The sequence below is a fragment of the Amblyomma americanum genome, chromosome 5 (genome assembly GCF_052857255.1).
Source record: "Amblyomma americanum isolate KBUSLIRL-KWMA chromosome 5, ASM5285725v1, whole genome shotgun sequence".
Lineage (NCBI taxonomy): Eukaryota > Metazoa > Arthropoda > Arachnida > Ixodida > Ixodidae > Amblyomma > Amblyomma americanum.
The window spans coordinates 106,232,619-106,254,007 of record NC_135501.1 but is presented as its reverse complement, the minus strand read 5'-3'; the positions used below and the strand labels follow the sequence as shown (position 1 = coordinate 106,254,007).

Genomic DNA, 21,389 nt, shown 5'->3' with positions numbered 1-21,389 from the left:
GGCTTAAAAGTTGAAAGGAATAATCTGAAAAGCTGCCTTGGACGTGTGCACCCCTTGAGGAATCCGATGGGTAACCCCACGAAGTGTGTGCGCCGTTGAAGTCACCACCAACTAGATAGGGATACCCATGTTGGTAGAACTTAGAAAACGAACCCATCCCAGATTGGGAGATGTGGAGCCCGGACGGCCGTAAAAAGTAACTAAAATAAGGGGTGTGCTTGCTAGTTTAACAAGGGCGACAACCTCTTGAAGTGTGTTGCACCATCGTGAAAGGTCGAGCGGTGTATGCGGAACTGAAGTGTAATTATAAATTGCAGATTTATCTGGGCTGAAGGAGGAGGCGATGCAACAGCGATCAGGGATAGAGGGTGAATGGTATGCGCAGAAACCTGAAAGGCATGGAAGTGAATTATGCTCTTGCAGTAGGAACGCCCATGCCTTCAGCTTTCCATCGCGAAGGCGGATGTACACTTCAGAGGCCTTATTAGCGAAGCCTCGACAGTTCCACTGCACCACCACAGATGATGCGCTATCCATGACGAGGCCGAATAACTTCTCCAATGGGGGATGTCACCTGCTTCATGAGCGCTAATATCTTATCCACTGTCTGGGTTGCCACGGCTAACAGGTGGTCGGAATATGATTGTGGCCCAGTGCTTATTCGAGGTGATTCCTGTGATGATTGCTCGCGAGTTTTTAGAATTCTTCAAGAAGAGTGAGAACGACGCTGTTCCCGGAGCTGCGTGATTTCTTCTAAATGGTGGCGAGCCTATGCGATGGCATTGCCTAAAGCTGTGTCTTCATTTTTGATATCCACATGTGATGGATGTACTAATCATTTTCGCGTACCATTTGATCCGGAAAGGTGAGCCGCTTGTGCATATGAACGCTGGTGAGGAGACGTAAGGTGAGCAGCGCGATCAGATGAAGGAAGTTCAGGGAAGTCGTCATCACATGCGAGAGCAGCAAAGTGATTACTTGTAGGAATATGCACTTTTGCAGGCAACTTGTGAAACTTCTTCGCTTGCTTCTTCTTTGGACTAGCGCGGGAGCGAATCTCATGGCTCGGCGATTTGCATAGGGCACAAAGATTTGTTTGTTCATTCATGTTGGCCACAGCTGCAGGATTAGGGCAGGTATTTTGCATATGTCCTTCTTTATGGCAATGATAACAAAAATACGATGAAGACGCAAGGGCTGTGGTTTGACGGGCCTTGCAGGATGAGCAGGTATGAGCCCCGGCGCCCAATAGGCCGTGCTTGCAGTACTACGTGAGTTGAGCAACGAATGTTTCCACGCACCTCCTCGGGAGGACTTGTGCTGTTGACGCGATCAACCATGCAGCGGAGGGTGTCAGGGCCAGATGCAAAATATATTTGCACCGGGACATGCTTGCTGTGGTCCAGGGGGATGCTGTCGTCAACCAAGGATGGCAAGTTTACTGTGATGGTGTTCGATGGGCGATGGACGACAGACACGCAGTAGTTCGAAGAGCCAAGAACGTGGTCAAGTGTGGCTTGAACATACCGGGCAGGGATGGCAATTCATATCAAAGCGCAATGTAGCCTTTATGGTGACGCGGAACGAGTTAGCAGTAGGTGGAAGCGAGGCTTGACTCACGGGAGGCATCTTTGGAGGTGGAAGGGGCTCAGACGCTGGTGTCGGCCCTTGATGGGAATACTTAACCGGCGCGACGGGCACTGTTTCTTGAGGGAGAGTCACAAGCACAGAGGAGGTGGAGCAGTCCATGTCAGGCCAAAGTCGTTGCATCGAAAGATGTAGCAGGCTGGAGGCCCGGAGGCGCCTCCAGCCTCGTCTGCACGCCGTCTGCTGAAAGCACGTGCACAACTTTTTTGCACCTCGTTGGCGGCTGGTGCCACGGTTCCTTGTACCAAAGCTGCACCACGGCTGCACCCGAGTCATTCGCGGACAGCGGTGCAGGGGGCGCTGTGAATCGAGGGCTTTGATGCAGCACACCATGAACCGGTGCAGGCGGTGCAGTGAACCACAGCTGAATCGAATGCAGCTACCGTTGGTTGTCGCGGTGCAGCTGCGCTGATATCCTGCCTGACACTTGTCATAGCCTGACACTTGCCAAACCTCAAGAAAACTGCTTTTCTCTCTTGTGTTCGACCTATCATTGAATATGCCTGTATTGTATGGGACCCTGCACATCGGGTGTTAATTGAAAAACTTGAAAAAATTCATAACAGAGCAGCAAGGTTCGTCTTGGGCAGGTACGGGCGAAGGGATAGTTGTACAGCAATGAAAAAAGAATTGCAATGGGAACCACTCGCTTCCCGTAGAAGAAAATTGATGCTAAAATTGCTGTACTTAATAGTTCACGGAAAAACGGGGATTGATTTTGAAAATTACTTAAAACAGCCCTTTTACGTTTCTCAACGACATGACCATTCCCGTAAAATTAGAGAGTACCGTACCAGGACGAACTTGTTTGCAAATTCATTTTTTGTTAAAACAGTGCAACAGTGGAACCGGCTTTCCGAGGAGCAAGTGTGCTCTGCAAGTGAAGATGTATTTTTTGCCAATCTGTAACCCCCCTGCTATAACGCCTTCGGGCAAATGCGGGGTAACTCTTGAATAAAGAAAAAAAAAATAGCAGGCGTGCCTCTCATAAACATAGGTGAAAGCCCCCCTGCACGCGTAACCGTTGCAGAGTTTCCAAGCATCTGTGCACAAACTTCGTTTCAGGTTTTGGGGAACAGTAAGAGCCCACAGAAAATACTTTCTCCTAGATTTTTTTAAGTTGATGTTGTTTTAGAGCCGAACCACATCATTAATAGAAAATTATGAATTTTTCTCACATTTGATGGTGGTTTCGTTTCGTTCTTCGAATAATTTTGTTTACACCATAAAGATATGTGTAGACTCGAGCGTAAAGCGAACCATTCCGCTTTAGTGAAGCCCCGAATTCCTCTTGCGCATGGCACATAGTGAACATACAACATACAAAATTGTCTACATATAAGATCATTCTTGGTGCACTGCATTCAGTCAACGTAGAGCGAAGAAGAAAATGGTTGAGGGTTTAGCATTGCTAATCATGAAATATTGTGCGAAAGCACAGATTTTTTGCAGGTGGACTCCACCACCATGTGCCACAAAACGCTAATGAAGTGTCAGTTATGCACCTTCTCTTTCCTCAGAGTTGATGGAGTCTAAACCTTCCGGTGGTTTAGAGAAAAAGGAACGTGCATAACTGCCTCAATTTGTACGTGGGCGCCACCGCCAAATCACAGCGCGATTGAGGTGTCCACTGACCCAATGAGCCAGTTACACTTGCTACTCAGAGGCTTTCATATACAGACACCAGTGAAACCTGGACAGTGTGGCTAGGTGTGCTTTCTCCCCGCACCCCCAGCCTACGATTCCTTGGCCCTTACCGGAAGTATTCCGGATGCAGTGATGATACCCTTAAAACACTTAAGGCCTCCATGCAATCCGTGTTACAGCTTTTAAGCTGCGTATCCACCCTGCACAAGGGTTTAGACGAAGTGGACAACATAAGAGTTCTACATGCTTTCACACTTAACGCATTCTATGCGCCTCCCCACATCTCAAGCTTAACCGCACGGAAACTGAGTGCGTGAATGATATAATCTGCCTTGCAACTAAAGAAGCCCTAAACCTACCTCGTAGCACTATAACGGTCAAACTTCTTGCACTAGGCACGCATAACACCCTTCAGGAACTAGGTGACGTGCACCTTTAGGCACAGTACCGAAGACTTGCCGCGACCGCCACTGACCGCCATACCCTCGCCTCCCTTCAAACCAACATAACCGCTGATCGGTCAACCATTATAACCATCCGTCGACATATCCATACCCTCTCGTTGTTAAACTCATTCCTTGAAACGTCTACCCCCCGAATCACATCCCTTGCTGCGCAACTCACGCTAATGCCCTTCACGAGTATTACGGATAGGCCCAAGACGCCATTTGGGTAGACGCCACATGCACAACGCGTGAAGCTGTAGCAGCTGTTTGCAATCCAACCCTGCCCCACCCCCTAAAACTCACTATCTTCTCTCGGGCCCTACGCCTGAGACCGCCGTCGCCCTAGTCGTTGCACATCTAATACTAAACACATCTTTATCGATTCCAAAATGGCTCTGTACAACTTTGCCAGAGGCAGGGCACCTTTCCCTGCTTAGCACGTGTTAAACATCCCAACCCCAAAATTTGCCACGCAGGGTAGAGCTGCGGTGGGTGCCGACTCACTGTGGAAGCACAGGAAATGAGGCTGCCGATAAACTAGCCGGGCTCAGGACAGCCTCGATTCGGGCTTCTCGAGGGAGCGGGTGCAAGCCTTTGCAGAGCTCACGCAAATACCCCGTTTGGACCGTCGGACTTGCCCTCCCCCAATCCCTACTTTACCCACTCCTAACAGATCCTCTGGAGAGGCCTCCAGACCTGCTTTCTCTAATCCCCTCAGCTGTTATCGCATTATCGGGCACCTTCCCTGCATGCTCCCTTTGCGGTGACCCTCACGCCACACTCTCCCAGATCCTTTTCGGCGGCCCTGCTGATCCTCCCCCGCAGGCATAGAGTTTCTTACTATTAACTAGAGGGAAAGCTGGTGCCCGCCTATGAGAGTTTGCATGGAGCTTCCTCGAGACCACCTCAGCCACCACGGGCGCTCTAAGCATCATGGGGCGGAGAGCTACCAAATGCAGAACCACATGTTTTGGCCAAAAAATAATGAAAAAACAAACGTTGTTCGATAATCAAGAATGTCCTAACATTCAATGTCTTGTCTATAAATTGCAACAAACGAGCAGAAAAGCAAGTAAATGTAAGGTTTGCCCAAAATAGGTGATGGCTTGCTATCATACTGGCCAAGTATTGCAGACCATGAAAGCTAACACTTCATGCTTAACAAGCGCTTTTTTAAAAAGAAATATGTTTTAGAAAAAAAATTTGTCATCTCAACACTTTAACAGGTTTTGTAATGGCACTCCGGAAATCAAAAACCTTTTATTGGCGTCATGTGCTGTTGCGTTTTCACTACTATGGCTTTTGCGCACTACATTGGCCCCAAAGTCATCTGCGCCGTGGACGAAACGGGACATCTCAGCAACGCCACTCTCTGTTCCTGAAAAAACCGACTGTCCCACACCAAGTTGCTCATCTCCCCATGATTCTTTGAACGCCCATGGTGGCTCAGGTGCAGCGCCGCCAGATTTCTCTCTGGTTAATAGTAAGAAACTCTATGCCCGCAGGGACAGGCTTCAAGTTGGGAGGACTGGGAGGTCCTGCTGTCGTCTCGAGATCCGACATCGCAGCTAGTTGTGGTGACTACTCGGGCTGCCGATGCCATGAACAAAAAGGGACATGAAAGTTTCGACGTAGAGTGGAACTGCGCGATGGACCAGGGGCCCGAGGGGTCCTAACTCACTGTCGTCATTAAAGTTTTTTTGTCTCTCAGTCTTTTCGCACTAAAATATTCGAACATCTACCCTCTGCTTTCAAATTTAATGAGCTATAAGAAAAATCTACACTAAATGGAAAGCAGACTGTATTTCCAACCTGTACGTTCCTGGCAGATAAAGCATTTGAAAATCGTGGCCGAGTGTGACACAACACCTAGCTTAGAGCAGGGCTGTTTACCTTGGAACGTACCAAAATTCTTGCTTTTGAAATAGATAACTAGCAGAAAGCATTGGCAATTGAAATCAGCTAACTGCAAAAACACGTGCTGATAATTATTAAAGGCCTTGATCATTTTGAGGTATGACAAAGCTAGATGTAATCTTGTCATATAAACGCTTCATGGGCTTGAAAACTAGCTTGACTATAAAACTAGAGGGGCTATGTAAAAGATGTGAAAGACAGAAAGAAAGGCCAGCATGTCCTTTCTATCTTCTGTCTTTGTTGCATCACCCCTTGTAGTTGGCGTCCACCATGAGAACCTACCAACTCGCCCAGTACGCAGTGTTGTTAACTACGGACACGCGCGTACGAGTATGTAAGTTTGGATGCGTTTGATTTCCAGCGATATTACAAGTTCATGCTACTGTTAGCGCGGCAGCTGAATATAAAGTTTCAAGGTGCGGTGAGGCTACGTTTTGTGAATAAAAAAAACTAATATTTAGATTTTGCAACCGAGGTTTTTTTAGGTATTAGAAAAAAAATATTACAGTTGGCTTTTCGTGGCTTCAAAAATTTTCCTTCAACCTTTTTCATGGTTACGTCAAGCTGAAAGGTGCGAGTTTTCATATGATTTATGCACATTTTTTTTTTTAAAAAAGCATTTTTGAGTGTATGTACATCTTCCTCAGGAACTGTGAGGCATAAGCAAACAAAATTTTCCCCGAATTCCACCCATTACCTTTTACATGACTAGTACCAGAAACAAAAGCTTTCGACCTTTCTGTTTTTATAATAAAAAAATAATTTGATGGGTTGCAATATTATTGCACTGAAAAACAACAAAAAACATAGAAAATCTGTTTAGTTCAAATTGCATGCTTCTGGGTAGCAGCTGTCTAAGAGAACAGTTTCTACTCCCGCGCAAAATTTGAACACTCTGCATTCTTTACATAATAAGAAAAAGAGATTAACTAGAACAAAAAAAAGCTGTACAAAACCTGAGTCCAGTTTTTATACATACTGCAAGCTGCATCTATTTAGAAGATTGCTAGCAAATTTCATGGTCATAGTATTTTATTACAACTGCTTTATCGCCAATTTTCAAAAACCATTTCAGAAGTCTCGCCCAACCTTAACGGGTCTTCTGGCTTGGCTTTAAAAGAATTAGTCTGACTTAAATGTTTGTTTTGGCTACGACAGTCTGTGATGTAGGAAATATTGCTATACATTATTTGTCTATGTATTTGATGCTTGTGCAGTCTGCCAGAAGAACCTTTGAGAGGTAATCCACCGTACTCATTTTATGGAAGTCATTTCATTAGTAGATTTTCTCGCTTGTAACGGCATCAAATAGATTCATGCTGACAACTAGATGTATATGACAAATGGATGCATATGAAGGAAGAGTGCTCTCTGGTAGCAGGTAAGTGCTATTAAAACCCTGTTCTTATTGATCTATAAATTGATGGCGTGTACTTTTGATGAAGACGAAAAATGGTGCTTCTTGAAGTCGCTAAGAGCCAGTAGCTCCTAATTGTTAAGAACGTTCTGATTTTTATGCCGATTCTGCAACAATATTTAGCAAGTGCACAGCTCTGCAGTATTAAAGTAATTACCCACTGGCATCCACCCATGTGCAGCCATACGGCTACAAAGGAAAGCTATACAGCTTTCTGAGAAACTTCGCAGATAAGGAAAAATTCGTCCTGGTCCTGGGTATAATCCAGGACCACCGCTTCACCGGAGCAGTTGCTCTACTAACTGAGCTAACCGGTACGGCAAGCTTATGGTAGGGCGAGAGCGAATTGAGCTTTAACGGCAAGTAGGAACAGTTATGGTCAAATGTTTGAGGGAATCCCTCAATGTGGAGTCGATTTGTAATAAGGGAGTAGAGCGACTGCTTCAGTGAAGCGGTGGTCCCGGGTTCAAACCCCGGACCAGGACGAATTTTTCCTTAACTGCAGACTTTCTGAGAAAGCTGCATAGCTTTCTTTTGTAGCTATATGGCGGCGCTCGGGTGGATGCCAATGAGTAATTACTTCCTTATTACAAATCTTCTCCACCCTGGGGGATTCCCCTAAAACATTTGACCAGCTCTGCACTATGTCCTGATATTCCCGTCAGTTCTCCTATCAATCGGTGCCAAATTTGTGGTCTCCTTTTGCTTGCAGTTCCCAGAATTCTTCTCTGCAGGCAAGGTGAAGCGAGGTGCACCCACGAGGGAGCAGGTACGCGCGTCTACTCTGCAGTCTCATTGCTTTGATGGGGTGTGAACGCATTAGGTTAGGGGCAAGTTGAAATGCAGCAAGACAGCATAAAACAAAAACTCAAAGGTCCACTGATGTCTCACATGCCAGCTTGTTCGTTCTGCCTCTGCTTGGAAGAGGGTAACGAAGGTGCTGTGCCAGGGAAAGGTCGTTGCCTAGTTGTTGGAGTGCTTCTATGGGTGCCAGAGCTTGTAATAGTAAACATTAAGATTTGTAACAATAAAAGTGCACTTGTTTTAACAGGTGCGATAACTACTGTTGTATGTAAACCAGTATATAGGCATGCAGTAGGCCATTTATACAAGGTGTATGAGCATTGAAGTGCCACCGATTACTCTGTCATGCAGTATTTGTCACGTTATTTACCTTTGGCGTTTTGCGCGTAAATAGACAAGGATAAAGACATCTTCAAATGCAAATGTTGCAAGCAAAATACTAGTTTAACGAAATGAGTTACTCAGAACTCTGCATGAATCATGGAACACGATTCAGCCGAGAGCCTTGCTCAAATTGTTATGCCTCGTTTATGCTGTAAGTATTGAAGCTGTTGGGTCTTGTTTCATCAACCCAACTGAACTGAACAATGAGTCTGATCTGTACACATTTCACAACTCCTGCGGATATGCGGAAAAGAAAGGCATTATAATGGGCAGATCCTTAAAGAGTATACGGCAACCGCATGCAGGCACTGGTACTTGTATGCCCTCTGTAGTCCAGGATTTTTTCGCAAATGTGCGCTAACGTTTTACATATGGTAACGCGTAATAAGCGTGTGCTGCATTGAAAACATATTTTGTCTGGTACAATGTGTTTAAACATGCTAACTCTTCCCGATATTTAAGATGGAGTGTATTTAAGAACTTCTTAACTACATGTCGTGGGGATTGTTAGTAACTTCGCTTTCAATAAAATTGTAGTTGGTGGAGTTCAGCCACGAGGAGGTGCATGATTTTTCTTTACTTATGCTTCCACAGGTGTTACTTCCGCAGTTTTCACAATGCTGAAGCGTTTGTGGGCAAGTCTGTGGCCTCTCACGGAAGCAATACACACAAAAAAAGGTCGCTGGCTCATTTTTTTTTTCGGCAATAATGACCGAAACTCAGCATTCGTGCCTCTCGCTTTCATTCTCTCTAAAGAAATATTTCACTTATATCGCGTAGACAGGAGAAGAGGTACTGTAAAAGCATCACAAATCAGTAGGTTGTACGCCTAAAGTGACACAGGCACACCAACAATAAAGAGGGAATGTAAGAACTCACAGGAATTTTTATGCACCCATGGAACGCTTACATTTGAAGACTGGTTCAGGACAAATGTGGGTAGACAAGAAACAGGACCTGCAGCATCTTTAAAAAGATGCTGCACCCTTCTTATTTGCACGGACGAGTCGCTCTTGAACAGAGAATCCGATTTCCTCGCTCAGATGCTGCATTACCGCTTGTTGCAGGTCCTGTCTTGTTCATTTACCATGACCATGCACGGCTCTGGATGGAAGGAGAATCATGCATTGCCCGGTGAACGTGAAGTGGGGCGGACGAATCACTCCGTCACCATCCGTCTGGACGGACCGGGTATGTAATCAGCCAAGACACTAAGGGCCTGCGCTTTCAAGATGCAATGGTATTGAGACAAACAGATTTGAAAAAAGGGGGAGGGGAGTAGTCTTTAGTCTTAAAGCTATTTATTGCACGTAGTATCGACGCTATTTGACAAAACTCTACAATCAAATATTTCTGGAGCGGGGAGGCTCAGGCGTGCGACCATGCCAAGGCTGTTGTGTTAACAGTGCGGTTCAATGAATTCATGTGCAAACATTCCATGTATAGAAGCGAACAGAACTAACCGGAGCATACGGCAGCCTTCTGATCTTATTAATGTGTGTTCTGATGGATTTCGGAGGTAAGCCGTGTACAGTGGGCAGTGGTCGCTTTTGCGCTTCCTCATGACTACGCAATGATTTCTGATTGTGGCTAGAACAGATACGATTAATCTTTGACGAAGACTACGAGCGCCATTAAACTGCCCGCACCTTCACTTGGCGTGGGAACTACTGCTTGAGAATACGGCTTGATTTTGTCAGTGTGAACTGAAATTATTTTTTGTTCTACGCCTTGAACACTTAGCTCATCGTAAGTGGATAACGAGTAGGCTATCAGGCCAAATATTTCTGAATGTTTCCATTCGAGTGTATTTCAGCCGTTGTGCATGATACTGGTGCTTACAAGTATAGCTTTGCATGTGTTTAGTTGTAGTGCAGGTAATTATGTATTCACTTTTTTGAAATGAAGAACATAGGAAACAGTATATTGTGACATTCTGCAACCTAAAAACACTTGTTCCAGAAAGCTGTCCTGAGTGCGTACTTTTAGTTTAGAACACTACTGAGCTCTTCTGGTTGCCATTGAATTGAATTGAATTGACCTTTATTGCGGAACATCTACACAAAGCTTATTTGAAACATCTGGATCCCTAGCTAAAAGCTAGCGGGGATCCATGCAAATCATATCTAGTGAAACTCAGTGCAGGCATCAGAACAAACTATTTACAATACACATGATGAAGGCTCTTGCATCCATATAGAAAGTTGAATTCTACTTAACCAACAAAGGTATAAACTAAAAAATATGTATACACATACAATTACGAAGTCTCTACACAATCCAGTATACAACCTTGGTCTGTAAAGTTTTGAGACTGATTTATTTTCTTCTCTAGAAATGATTCCCCAAAACAAATGTTGGTGTGCATGTGTAGCGCCATCTTTTCGGGCTAACCTCAGCTATTTATGTTGATTGCTGTGGCTGCCGCTAGATGGCACTACATGTAAAAAAATACGTTGTCACTAGTCGTCTATGCATTCTACTATGCGTGAATGTGGAGAGAAGGACGTCCACCTCGAACAACGTGTAAACAATATTCTGTGTGAAGCTTGGCAAGACAGCCACACAGACGTATGAGCTCTTTCGTGACGCTTGCGGCAACGAGACATTATCGCAGGCGCGAGTTTTCGAGTGGCACAAGAGTTTCGTTTCGGGGAGAACGTCGGTGGAAGACGACGCAAAGCAGGGGCGCCCTTCAACCTCCTGGAATGAAAACAATGTGGCTCGGATCACGAAAATCGTACAGCAAGACCGCACCATTACAGTCCGCATGCTATCAGATTCCCCCAACATTAGTAAGACAACATGCCACGAAATTTTGTGTAAGAACCTGGGGAAACGAAAGCTGAATGCCAGACTTGTGCCGCACTCCCTCACACAGGACCAGAAGGACACGTGGGCATCAGTGAGCGCTGATTTGCTCTCCGAGGCAGAGAAGGATGCTGCATTCGTTGACAGCATCATTGCTGAAGAAGAAACATGGTGTTTTCAATACGATCCTCAAACAAAGAGGCAGAGCGCCGAATGGCGGTCCACAAGCTCTCCGGCGTCGAGAAATGTGCGCTGACAGAAGACCAAAACAAAGACGATACTGATAGTTTTTTTCGATGCTAGAGGTGTCATACACCACGAGTTCGTCCCACAAAGGTAAACGGTGAATCAGGAGTTGTATATCCGCGTGCTCCAACTCATGCGTGATGCACTGTGATGCTGTTGCCCTGACTTATGGCCATCTGGACAATGGAGCTTTCTCCACGATAACGCAAAGCCACACACTGCTCTCAGCGTGACTTCCCCATCCGCCATACTCGCCTGACCTCTCCTCATGCGGTTTTTTCTCGTTTCCTCATGTGAAGAGAGCCCTAAAAGGTCGCTGGATGGGGAGCGTGTGGGCCATTCAAGACGCCACGACAAAGGAGCTGGGAGCCCTGCCAAAAGAAGCATTGGAAGCTGTGTATAGACTGCAAGGGAGACTATTTCGAACGGGTGCTGCAGAAATGATTTCAATGTTAAATGCATTTTTTTTAATGGACTCAGTCTCGGAAGTTTACGGACAAAGGTTGTACAAAGAAAAAACAAACTGCGGAGAAAATACACTCTCATCAATCTGACTTATAATAATTTTTTAACAAGAGTGGAAAATTTCAGCTTTGCTTCACATCATTAATACCACTTGCCCTATTTCAAAGTCAGAATGAGCATACCATTCATCCTACCTGCATTAAAACTACCTTGTGAACGATCTTTAAGCTTTATCAAGGAGCTTTGAAAAATTCTCCCGCTTCAACCGGAGGCTTGTTTGCGGTGAAACCGCGCACTGAGCTACGTATTGAGGTAAAATTTGTCTCGTACCAAGCTTGGCAACGATACTTGCCTGGTTCAGCCGTGCATGATGTAAACACGTAATCTTCTGCGCTGAGGTCGAGAAACCGAAAGCTGCCGCCGCCGGGTTTCCGCGAAGGGCGGTGGTGGCACTATCAAAAGCGTGAATTTTCATTTTTGAAGCGAAAAGGTCCACTACGCTAGGTGAAGACCTCGTCGCGTAGGCACGAGAGTGACCTTGAACGACTTTGAGTCCAACCACGTTAGCCGTGTATGACCATATGTGGTACAGTTATGGTGTCCAACCCTTGACCCCTGACCTTGACCCATGACCTTTAGCTGAAATTTGACCTTAAGAACATCCGATGGCATGATGTAAAGCCACAGGATGACATCCGACGGGGGTGTAGGTCGTAAGACCATGTGATACACTTCATAGCCACGTGGTCGTGTGGTTATATTTAGAATGGTTGTCGCGAGCCTGTAGCGGAGCTGCCATGAATGAGCCTTAGACGCTTAGCAAGCATGCTTGCTTTTCGCTGAATTCCAGGGTTAGCCAAGTTAACGCACTGCCATTTTTTCGTTATCATGTTTTCACCTGGCAATAAGACAATGGAATGCCCTCCCTCATTCTGTATTTAACACTATTGATTGCGACAAATTTCTTTCACTACTAATAGATAGTCTGCCAGATTAGGTGTGCAAGGTTTGTCGTTTGACCGGTTTGTTTTGCATTCTTGGCGCTTTGGTTTTTTATTTTTCTTCAAAAGTCGAGTAAGTTGTATTCCATGCTTGCATGTTTTAATACGGGCATATTGTATTTCTTGTTGTTGACTACTTAAGCCTTTGTTATGATGTGTTCCTGCATACTCTTTAAGGGTCGTTATTTTACTATCGTATTTTGTTCATTGTATTTTTCGCTTGATGTTCACCCCCCCCCCCCCCGTAATGCCAACATGAGCCTTCAGGGTAAATAAATGAAAAAAATGCCGGGCGGTTTGGTTATTTGTGTTCCATCAAAAAAAAACGTTTTTTTGCTAGAACATGGCGCTATCAAAGGACACGAACACCTAGCAATGCTCGCCTCGGCACTTTTAGCGTCATGGCACTTTCACCTGCAGACAACGGATGGCGCAATCAATGCCGTTTGGCGGAAACAAGGCATTGGCGGTTTTCGGTCTCTCGCTCTTGTCGCAGATGATTCGGGTTTATTATTATTAATACTGTTAATGCTCGCTTGAGCATCGTTACAGGGTGGGCTTGCAGTAGAATGCATAAAGTACAAAACTGACATCTCATAACGTCAAATTGAATGCCGTCGACAGAAAGTATCAATGGAACATTGGAATTTATGCACATCCGATTGTTCGACAGCCTCAACAAGGAGAGCATTCCAAATTTAGATCACATGCAGGGAAAAAAGAGTAACGAAAAATGTCGACATGTTTGCCGTAAGGCTTGATTCATCGAGTGTGGTTTGTTCTCTCACTCCGTTTTCCCGGGGTTGAACATATTTATCTTCTTTTTATCTTTAAGTGCTCTTGAGTAATCTGAAAGAAAACCTTTAATCTGGATTTTTGCCTTCGATTTTCAAGTAACTCGATCCCACATGAATTTAGTATTTAAATCACTGAGTCATTTCTCTCTCTCTCTCTTGACGAGATAAGACGAGCGGCCATTTTTTGAATTCGTTCCAGTTTATCATTCAAAACTTTTGGCAGGGGTTCACATTATGCACAGCCGAACCCCGTAAATATATTTATTAGATGTTGTTGCAACATAAAGATCAGCTGAGTACGCAAGCTTTGTTTAACCGAATACAAGCCTCCGGTCAAGACGGGAAAATTTTTCAACGACAAAGTTGCAGAACACTGCATATGTATTTTTCTGGAGGCACTCAAGACATGCACAGCAGTTGCCGCAGTTGTGTTTGATGTGCGCAGACCCGGCATATGTGACGACCGCTATGTGCATGGTTCAGGTAGCAATGGTGGTGCTGAAGGAGCTCGACAAGATGGCCATCAAGTGAGTTTAGTGGTTGCTGGTAAACTTTTTGGGATTATGCAGAGAGTTCCTCATTATTAACTAGACAGAAAAAGTGGCACTGCGACAGCTCATCCACCATGGAAAGACGCAGGAATGTTGGAAGGGTGCGGTTTTGTATTTGGCGTGGATATTGTTTGGCGCAAAACATTGATTCAGTTGTAACAGTATGGTTCTTCTCAAGGCAGACCTCAAGGAAATATTGTGAAAGTTTTTATTCCAGCCTAACACCGAACTTTCACTTGCATTAAATTTGTTGAAGTAGAAAACGTAGTGTTAAAATAATTTAATCTGAGCACAGAGGAAAGTATCGCGGTGCAGCTAACAGGGCCAAGACAAACTCTACCTTTTTGGCCCAACACTAGCCAAACCACGAATAAAACTTCATCTTCCCGGCATTCGTGTGGTGGATGAAGTGCTTTTTAAGGAATTCGCATAGACGGTGGCGCCACTTTTCCTTCTAGGTAATCTTCAGAAGCTATATAGGATGTGGATAATCAAATGATTCTTTCCATGGTGACGTTACGTTTGGCCTGTATGCTACTCATCTCTTGCCGCGTGAACAATGTCACAATCTTAGCCTCAGTTTCTCAGAGAGCCAAGTTCTTAATTGCTCACTTTTTAGAAACTATGCGCAGTCTTTTCGATAGCTTCAGTTGAGATTAGGGAACTGGCCCATCACAGCGTAGTTTTGTTTGCATGGCAAGCTGTCGCACTGGCAGTGTAAGCTGAATTAAGAAGTTCCGAATGTCAAGGACCGAAGGTCTGGAGATACTGCTTGTCTATTACAACACGTTGTGCGTTTAGCGTCTTCCTCCAAAACGAGTGCCTTTTAAGCACAATTTTTGGAGTCTGAGAGACAATCCTTGCACATGAGCCCCTGAAAGGATAATAATAACAATGTCACAAATGCATTTCACAAATGCTGATTTCGCACTAAAGGACCATTGAACAATTCATGGACTTGTTGCATCTGAAAAAATAAATTAGGTTAGAAATTGAAACCTGTCATTGTACATGCTTTGCCATCACTCCCGATGTCAGCCATAAGGTAATTTGATTTTCATTTCTTTGCGCCTTCTAAATAACTGTCTTTTTCTTTGTAGATGATTAAGAAATTTTCATCATTAAAAAACACCCCAAGCAACCACAGATATCCACTGGACGGCCGACGGAGGTCTGTTTCGGATGTTCTGGGCGTCCACTGAACATCCGCAAACAGCCGGTGTACATCCGTCGGCCGTCCGATGGGAGTCCAAAGGTATACGTTTGTCTCGCCGTCAGACGTTAGTTTGAGGACGTCTGTTGCCGAATCTTTCTCGGATATTTGCATATATAGTGCATGCATGCTTTTTTCACTCCTGCGAGGCAATAAAACGGAAAACAGTTTAATGTACAGCAGGCATATTTTATTGTCGTTGATGTACATAAGCCGACGAGTGACTTATATTCGTAAAATATCTGAATTCAGGTATGGCAAGCTTGGAAAGCACGTCCATAATCTTCCCACCCACAGAATTTCTGAAAAGACAAAACAACAAACATCAGTCTTGTCAAACTCGTTCAAAAATGCAGCAGCCTAAGGAAACATCAACCAATTAACAGAAGTGTTTACAGAGCACTCCTATTACAGATCAAGTCGTCAAGCAAGCATTTCACATCATAATTTATAGCCTTTAAATGAATGTAGAAAGAATAAGTATACTGACATTAAAATTTAGGTGTGTAGTATAACTTTTATATCATGCATGTTTTCTTACTGATACTGCTATCACTAGACCATGACACTGTTTTACCAGATAACACCAAAGGAAGCTGAATGGCACTTCATGTACTGAGAAGAACCGACAACTGAGCTAGTTGGTGCATCTTTAAGCCGTGGTAAAAACAGCGCAGCGACGACAGACACAGAGAAGACAGAAGAAGACGGACAAGCGCTGACTAACAACTAAAGTTTATTGGAAAAAACACAGGTATTAATACACTCCTAAAACAACCAGGGAACACGCCCCTCTTAACATCCTTCTAATCGTGCGAATCTAGATACTTAATCTCACATTCATGAAGAAGCACTGACGGTGTGCTGACGCATGCATCATCCCTGTGCCTGCAAAGTTGTTTGCAGGCACAGGGATAAATTGACAAGGGAACTGTGTGAGGCGTATCGCATCCACGCGAATGGTGATGCATGCGTCAGCACACCGTCAGTGCTTCTTCACGAATGTGAGATTAAGTATCTAGATTCGCACGATTAGAAGGATGTTAAGAGGGGCGTGTTCCCTGGTTGTTTTAGGAGTGTATTAATACCTGTGTTTTTTCCAATAAACTTTAGTTGTTAGTCAGCGCTTGTCCGTCTTCTTCTGTCTTCTCTGTGTCTGTCGTCGCTGCGCTGTTTTTACCACGGCTTATTCATGTACTGAATGCCAACTGTTTCAAATCCAGTGTGACACAAATGCATTTCTGTATTCAACAAATCTTGGAGCACAGCCAGTAGCAATAATGCTATCTTCACGTCACACAGATCACACAGGACATAGTGAAATAGCACTCATTTTTCAACACATAAAACATGACATGAAAATTATAGATGAATGAAGTATAAAAAAACTGTGAAACTGATTATGATGAAAAGATTTTGAGGAAAAAGTGCACCTAAATCAGATTATCTTTAGCGATGGTAGAAAGTGAACTGGCACAGTATATCACACATTTTGTGATGTTCGCGGCTAACAAAGAAGCCATCACCTTGTGCTTTCAACCCCAGACTTTACGAACAAATGCTATATGATCCTGCTGCATTGCCCAAAAGTAATTTTCAAGCAGTGTACTACTCACCTTCACAGGCAACCACCTATGGCATTCACACTAAGCCTTCTTTCATCCAAAGTCGGCACAGTACAGCATTCCAGCGTTTCAGAAGAGCTTCAGGCGCTTCCTGCGTCTTTTGAATTGCTCAAGTGCCACACCACTTTTGTCCGCAGACCAAACAAAACTACACTTTGGTAATAACAAAGTTCTAAAGCAGCACCACGCTTCACAACAAAATGACAACGGCGCCGCAATGTTGACTGTTGGATTGGATTGGACTGGCCGCAAACTGACATGCATGATGACGATGACAGGAGTACTTGGTGGGAGTTTTGAATTTACGAATGCTTTCAATTGCAAGTTTAACGGACAAAGTGGACATGATGTTGCACAATTTCGATCATTTGTAGAGGTATTTTAAACTTAGAATTAGTAACTGAGATGCTTCAAAATTGTGCAACACCTGCTTCCACCCTTAAATTATTTTGGGTCATTGGCAGCCCTTGCACTACAGAAAGGATTGTGGAATCGATCCAATTTACGAACGTATTCACGTCAAACCCTGTAGCTGATGCAAAAAATTTCATAGAAGCAGATATGCACTTTGAATTAATGCGATTTCGAGCCAACTTGAACATAAAATAATAATAATAATAATAATAATTGGTTTTTGGGGGAAAGGAAATGACGCAGTATCTGTCTCATATATCGTTGGACACCTGAACCGTGCCGTAAGGGAAGGGATAAAGGAGGGAGTGAAAGAAGAAAGGAGGAGAGAGGTGCCATAGTGGAGGGCTCCGGAATAATTCACAAAATTTATTTTCGGGATAAGTCTTTCTCGATAAAAAGAATACGAAATATACATACACGAAAGGCGCAATTTTTCTGTGCGAAAAAATAAAAAACGTCCATACTAATGTCCTGGGAAAATACTCTGCCGTACATACCTCGGACGTACACTTCGTCTCTCATGCGGATATACAAAACCGGACACTGTTCGTACGTCCGATAAACGTACGGATAGGTATGTCTGAAACTGGATTCTGTTCGTATGTCCGATGGACGTCCAATCTCGTCACAGGACGTTCGGATCTAGTTCGGACGTCCGACGGATATCTGTGGTTGCTTGGGAGTTTTTGTAAGTGAGCAGAAGATCACTACATTTCGTTTGAATACTTATTTGGCGTCAATGACCATAGGTTTCGTTTTAGTAGTCAGCTGCAGCACATACGTGTTTATGCTGTGTAAGCTGCTGGCGATTATCATTTACGAATTGGAAACTCAACTTGGGCAACTGGCGGTCTCAATGTGCAGGGGTGGTGTACTGAGCCCCGGAGTGGTCCTGGACGGGACATCTTACATGGACAGGATACAGAAACGTGGCATCCGCATGGCTATTGTCTGACAGGATCTGAAAGTTGCGTATTCAAGCGTGGTCAGGTACGTGTCAGGCTTGGGACTCGGCACACTTATGGACCTCGTGTGGTTCTTTGTTTAGCTTAACCCCTTACGTCAGCTGGCCGCTCTACACCTAGGCGCTGGACATGCCATTGTTTCCTGCGAGGCAGCTCAAATGGCATTTGCGGTTTAAGCCTTGTTTCTTGCTGCTATCTTGAGGCCCGATTCTATGGGGCCGCTGCTGAATAAGGACCAACATAATCGTAATGATGTGGTGCACACGAGTGTTGGTTTCTTACTTTTGTTTCATTCATAAACAGCTTGCTAACTCTTCCAGGAGCTGCTAAGCAGTAAATTATTTGCTGCTTTATTATGCTGCACGTGTTGACGCTTGTGTTTGAAATGAACTCAGGGTGACGTAGATAAACAGATTTTATTCCAATTTATTTTCATTCTTCGTTATTGACTGAAGCGCCAACATACTCTCGTCATTCCCAGGTTTAGCCAGAAATCTCATCAAATCATGAAAAGGAATAGAATCGAGTGAAAAGGATTTTTTAAATATGCTGGTGACATTGTTGGGTTCATTCGCTGCAAAGTGCTAAACTGAAACCCGTCTTAAAGGTGCGCCGAAGTGCCTTTTGTCAAAATTCTAAAATCTGTTGTGTAGGCAGTGGTAGCACTTGTGGAATTATATGCTGGGCGATTTTTCTAATATTCACTAATTTTTATTTTAGAAACGGTGAGAGGTACGTCAGCGGTCAATGTGCAGGTGGAATCAAAAGACGAATATTCTGCTAAAATTACCAAAAACAGTGAGAGGTACGTCAGTGGTGAATGCGCAGGTGGAATCAAAAGACGAATAGTCTGCTAAAATTAAATAATAAACTTTTTAATTTTTGGTTCGAGGACAGAACATTATGTTGTGAAATTGAAAGCGGTCAGCTTTCGAAAAGAACTCAGTTTCGAAAGTTTCTGATCCGGCTTCGTGTTTCAAAATATGCGCTTTCGCTAGCTTGTTAAATTGGCTTTTCCCGTGGCACACTGATAGAGTGGCGTCGCTTTGTTTTCTACTGCAGCGAATGCAGACAAGATTTGTGTATTTTATGATGCAGATGAAGTTAACATGATATCGCAAAGATGTGCAATGTGAAAATGCTGCATTTTCATGAAAACAAAATCTAAAAACGTCTGTGTATTAAGGTTTCGGTGCATGTCAAAGAACCCCAGCAAATATATCCGGATTTTAAAAATGTTCTGATATGTGGATAATTTTTTTTCTGATTTTAACCCTTCTTAATCAGGATGAGCTCGTTGGCATCAGTGATTTGCTTTTAAAATATTTTAGCAGGTGCCTCAGTCGCGTTGTTAGTGTCTGATTTCAAGAACTCGTGTTCAGAAGCCGACCGCAATAGCAGCTAAGCAACCACTGCCTGCATTTTTGAAGCTAGGCGTCTTTCAGAGCTCATGTGATGTGTCCGTAAAAACTGTTAAGAACCTGTGTTTAACCTTTGTTTAATGATTGTGTTTAATGCTTAACCTTTGCGACATGCATGGTTCATATCATTTATTAAGATACATAGTTAGTAGTTACACTTTTAGCAAGATATGACGCCACATCTGCAGAGCCGTTCAAACTGCTATGCTAGATTCGCAACAGCGGCTCTGACATAATATTTGATGTGAGTTGCCTACAATTCCAGCTATGCTCGTTAGTGCATAACTGCACCACTCTGCCGAGCTCGATTGTCTTAATTAACTTAAGAATATGCCGAGGTCATGCTATTATATGTTTCTAACTTTGCTTTACGCACCCGCATCTAAAAGTAATTCTTCAGTATTGCTTGCTATACTACCCCGAAAATGCGCTTCTGATTTCATGCATAATCTTTAAAGGGTCGCATTTTTTTTTCAGCAATTACCACCAGTTCAGGATTTCACAGTATTTTAAAGTTATTCCAGCACCTGCCCTGAAAAGGGGAATTTTAGGAACTTGGGTGGTATTGCTGCCAGGGGCGCTTTGCTACTAAAGGCTGATTCACTAAGACTGTGCTTGTTGAGGATTGTTTTTGTGACAGAGATGTTCTTATGAAAAAAGGTCACCTGGCAGCAAAGAACATGCATTTTTTTTTCTGCGCGAATGGAAGTGCAGTGCAAATGAGAAATAAAGATGATGTATTTTTTTCGCACTAGTTTTGGAGTTTCACTGTTATGTGTTTTCAGCTGTTTTGTGTTTAAACGTGTTTGAAAATATGCTGGCAAAATTCTCTTTTGGTCCTGCTTGCAGTGTAGCCAAGTTGGTGGCAAGATGTTCAATGAACAGTCACTGCCGCCGAGTTCAACCATTCTGACTGTGGTATGCGGGACTGGCTTTCGGGAACAGCATGTCACGAAGCAAGATTGCAGGGCCAAAAGATGATATGTCTTCTCTACTCAGAAGCAGAATACCCCGGCATGCCACTGAGGGCTTCATGATAAGCATTTAAAAAGTGCCTCTATCTCATTTTTTATTAATTTACCTTCAAACTCTTAGGATACTGCGTAGATCATAATAAACTTGTTTCAAGGAAATGTCCTATTCGTCTCACTTGCCCAGCGGGCCTTTAAAACTCTCACATGCACTGGAAATGCCTTGATGCAATTAGGCAATGTGTATTAGGACCATGCGGCATCTAATGAGGGCACAGGGCACCACGGTGGCCGAGCCCCCAACAGCAGTGCCACAGTCGCAGATGTGATTGAGTGCAGATCGCTCCTGCCTGTTTGGCATCCGCTGGCACATGTTAGAAGTCGGGGTAGCTAGCTTTTGAAGCAGTGGCAATATCCAGCTTTTCCAAGTGTCAGCAAAGATAAAAGGACAAATTTATGGAGATGTTAAAGACGTCGTCGGCTTGTCAGAAGAAACAACAAACTTGGACAGCAGCGTGGGAAAGAGACGGTGCCTACAGCCGCAGGAGAATGTGGATGTTGAAGCAGTAAAATGCAGAATTCTGAATTTTATGTCCGGCTAGCTAAGCGAGTGGACGTGCTATAGCAGCCAGCCTATTTAGGTTGCG

At 44.0% G+C, this 21,389-nt stretch overlaps 1 protein-coding gene across 2 annotated transcripts in view; it reads left to right on the top strand.

Moving 5' to 3' along the window:
• The window catches only part of LOC144132594 (saccharopine dehydrogenase-like oxidoreductase), a 71,263-nt gene extending 50,359 nt beyond the window's left edge, over positions 1-20,904 (top strand). The window contains exons 9-13 of one of the 2 annotated variants that reach the window (XM_077665100.1): positions 7,787-7,843; positions 9,330-9,453; positions 14,028-14,109; positions 18,250-18,375; positions 20,621-20,904. In XM_077665100.1, coding sequence (XP_077521226.1) covers positions 7,787-7,843; positions 9,330-9,453; positions 14,028-14,109; positions 18,250-18,340 — 354 coding nt within the window. In that variant the 3' untranslated portion in view covers positions 18,341-18,375; positions 20,621-20,904. The remainder of the gene's footprint in view (positions 1-7,786; positions 7,844-9,329; positions 9,454-14,027; positions 14,110-18,249; positions 18,376-20,620) is intronic. The other variant, XR_013314873.1, reaches the window with a different exon arrangement.
• The last annotated feature ends 485 nt before the right edge of the window (positions 20,905-21,389 follow it).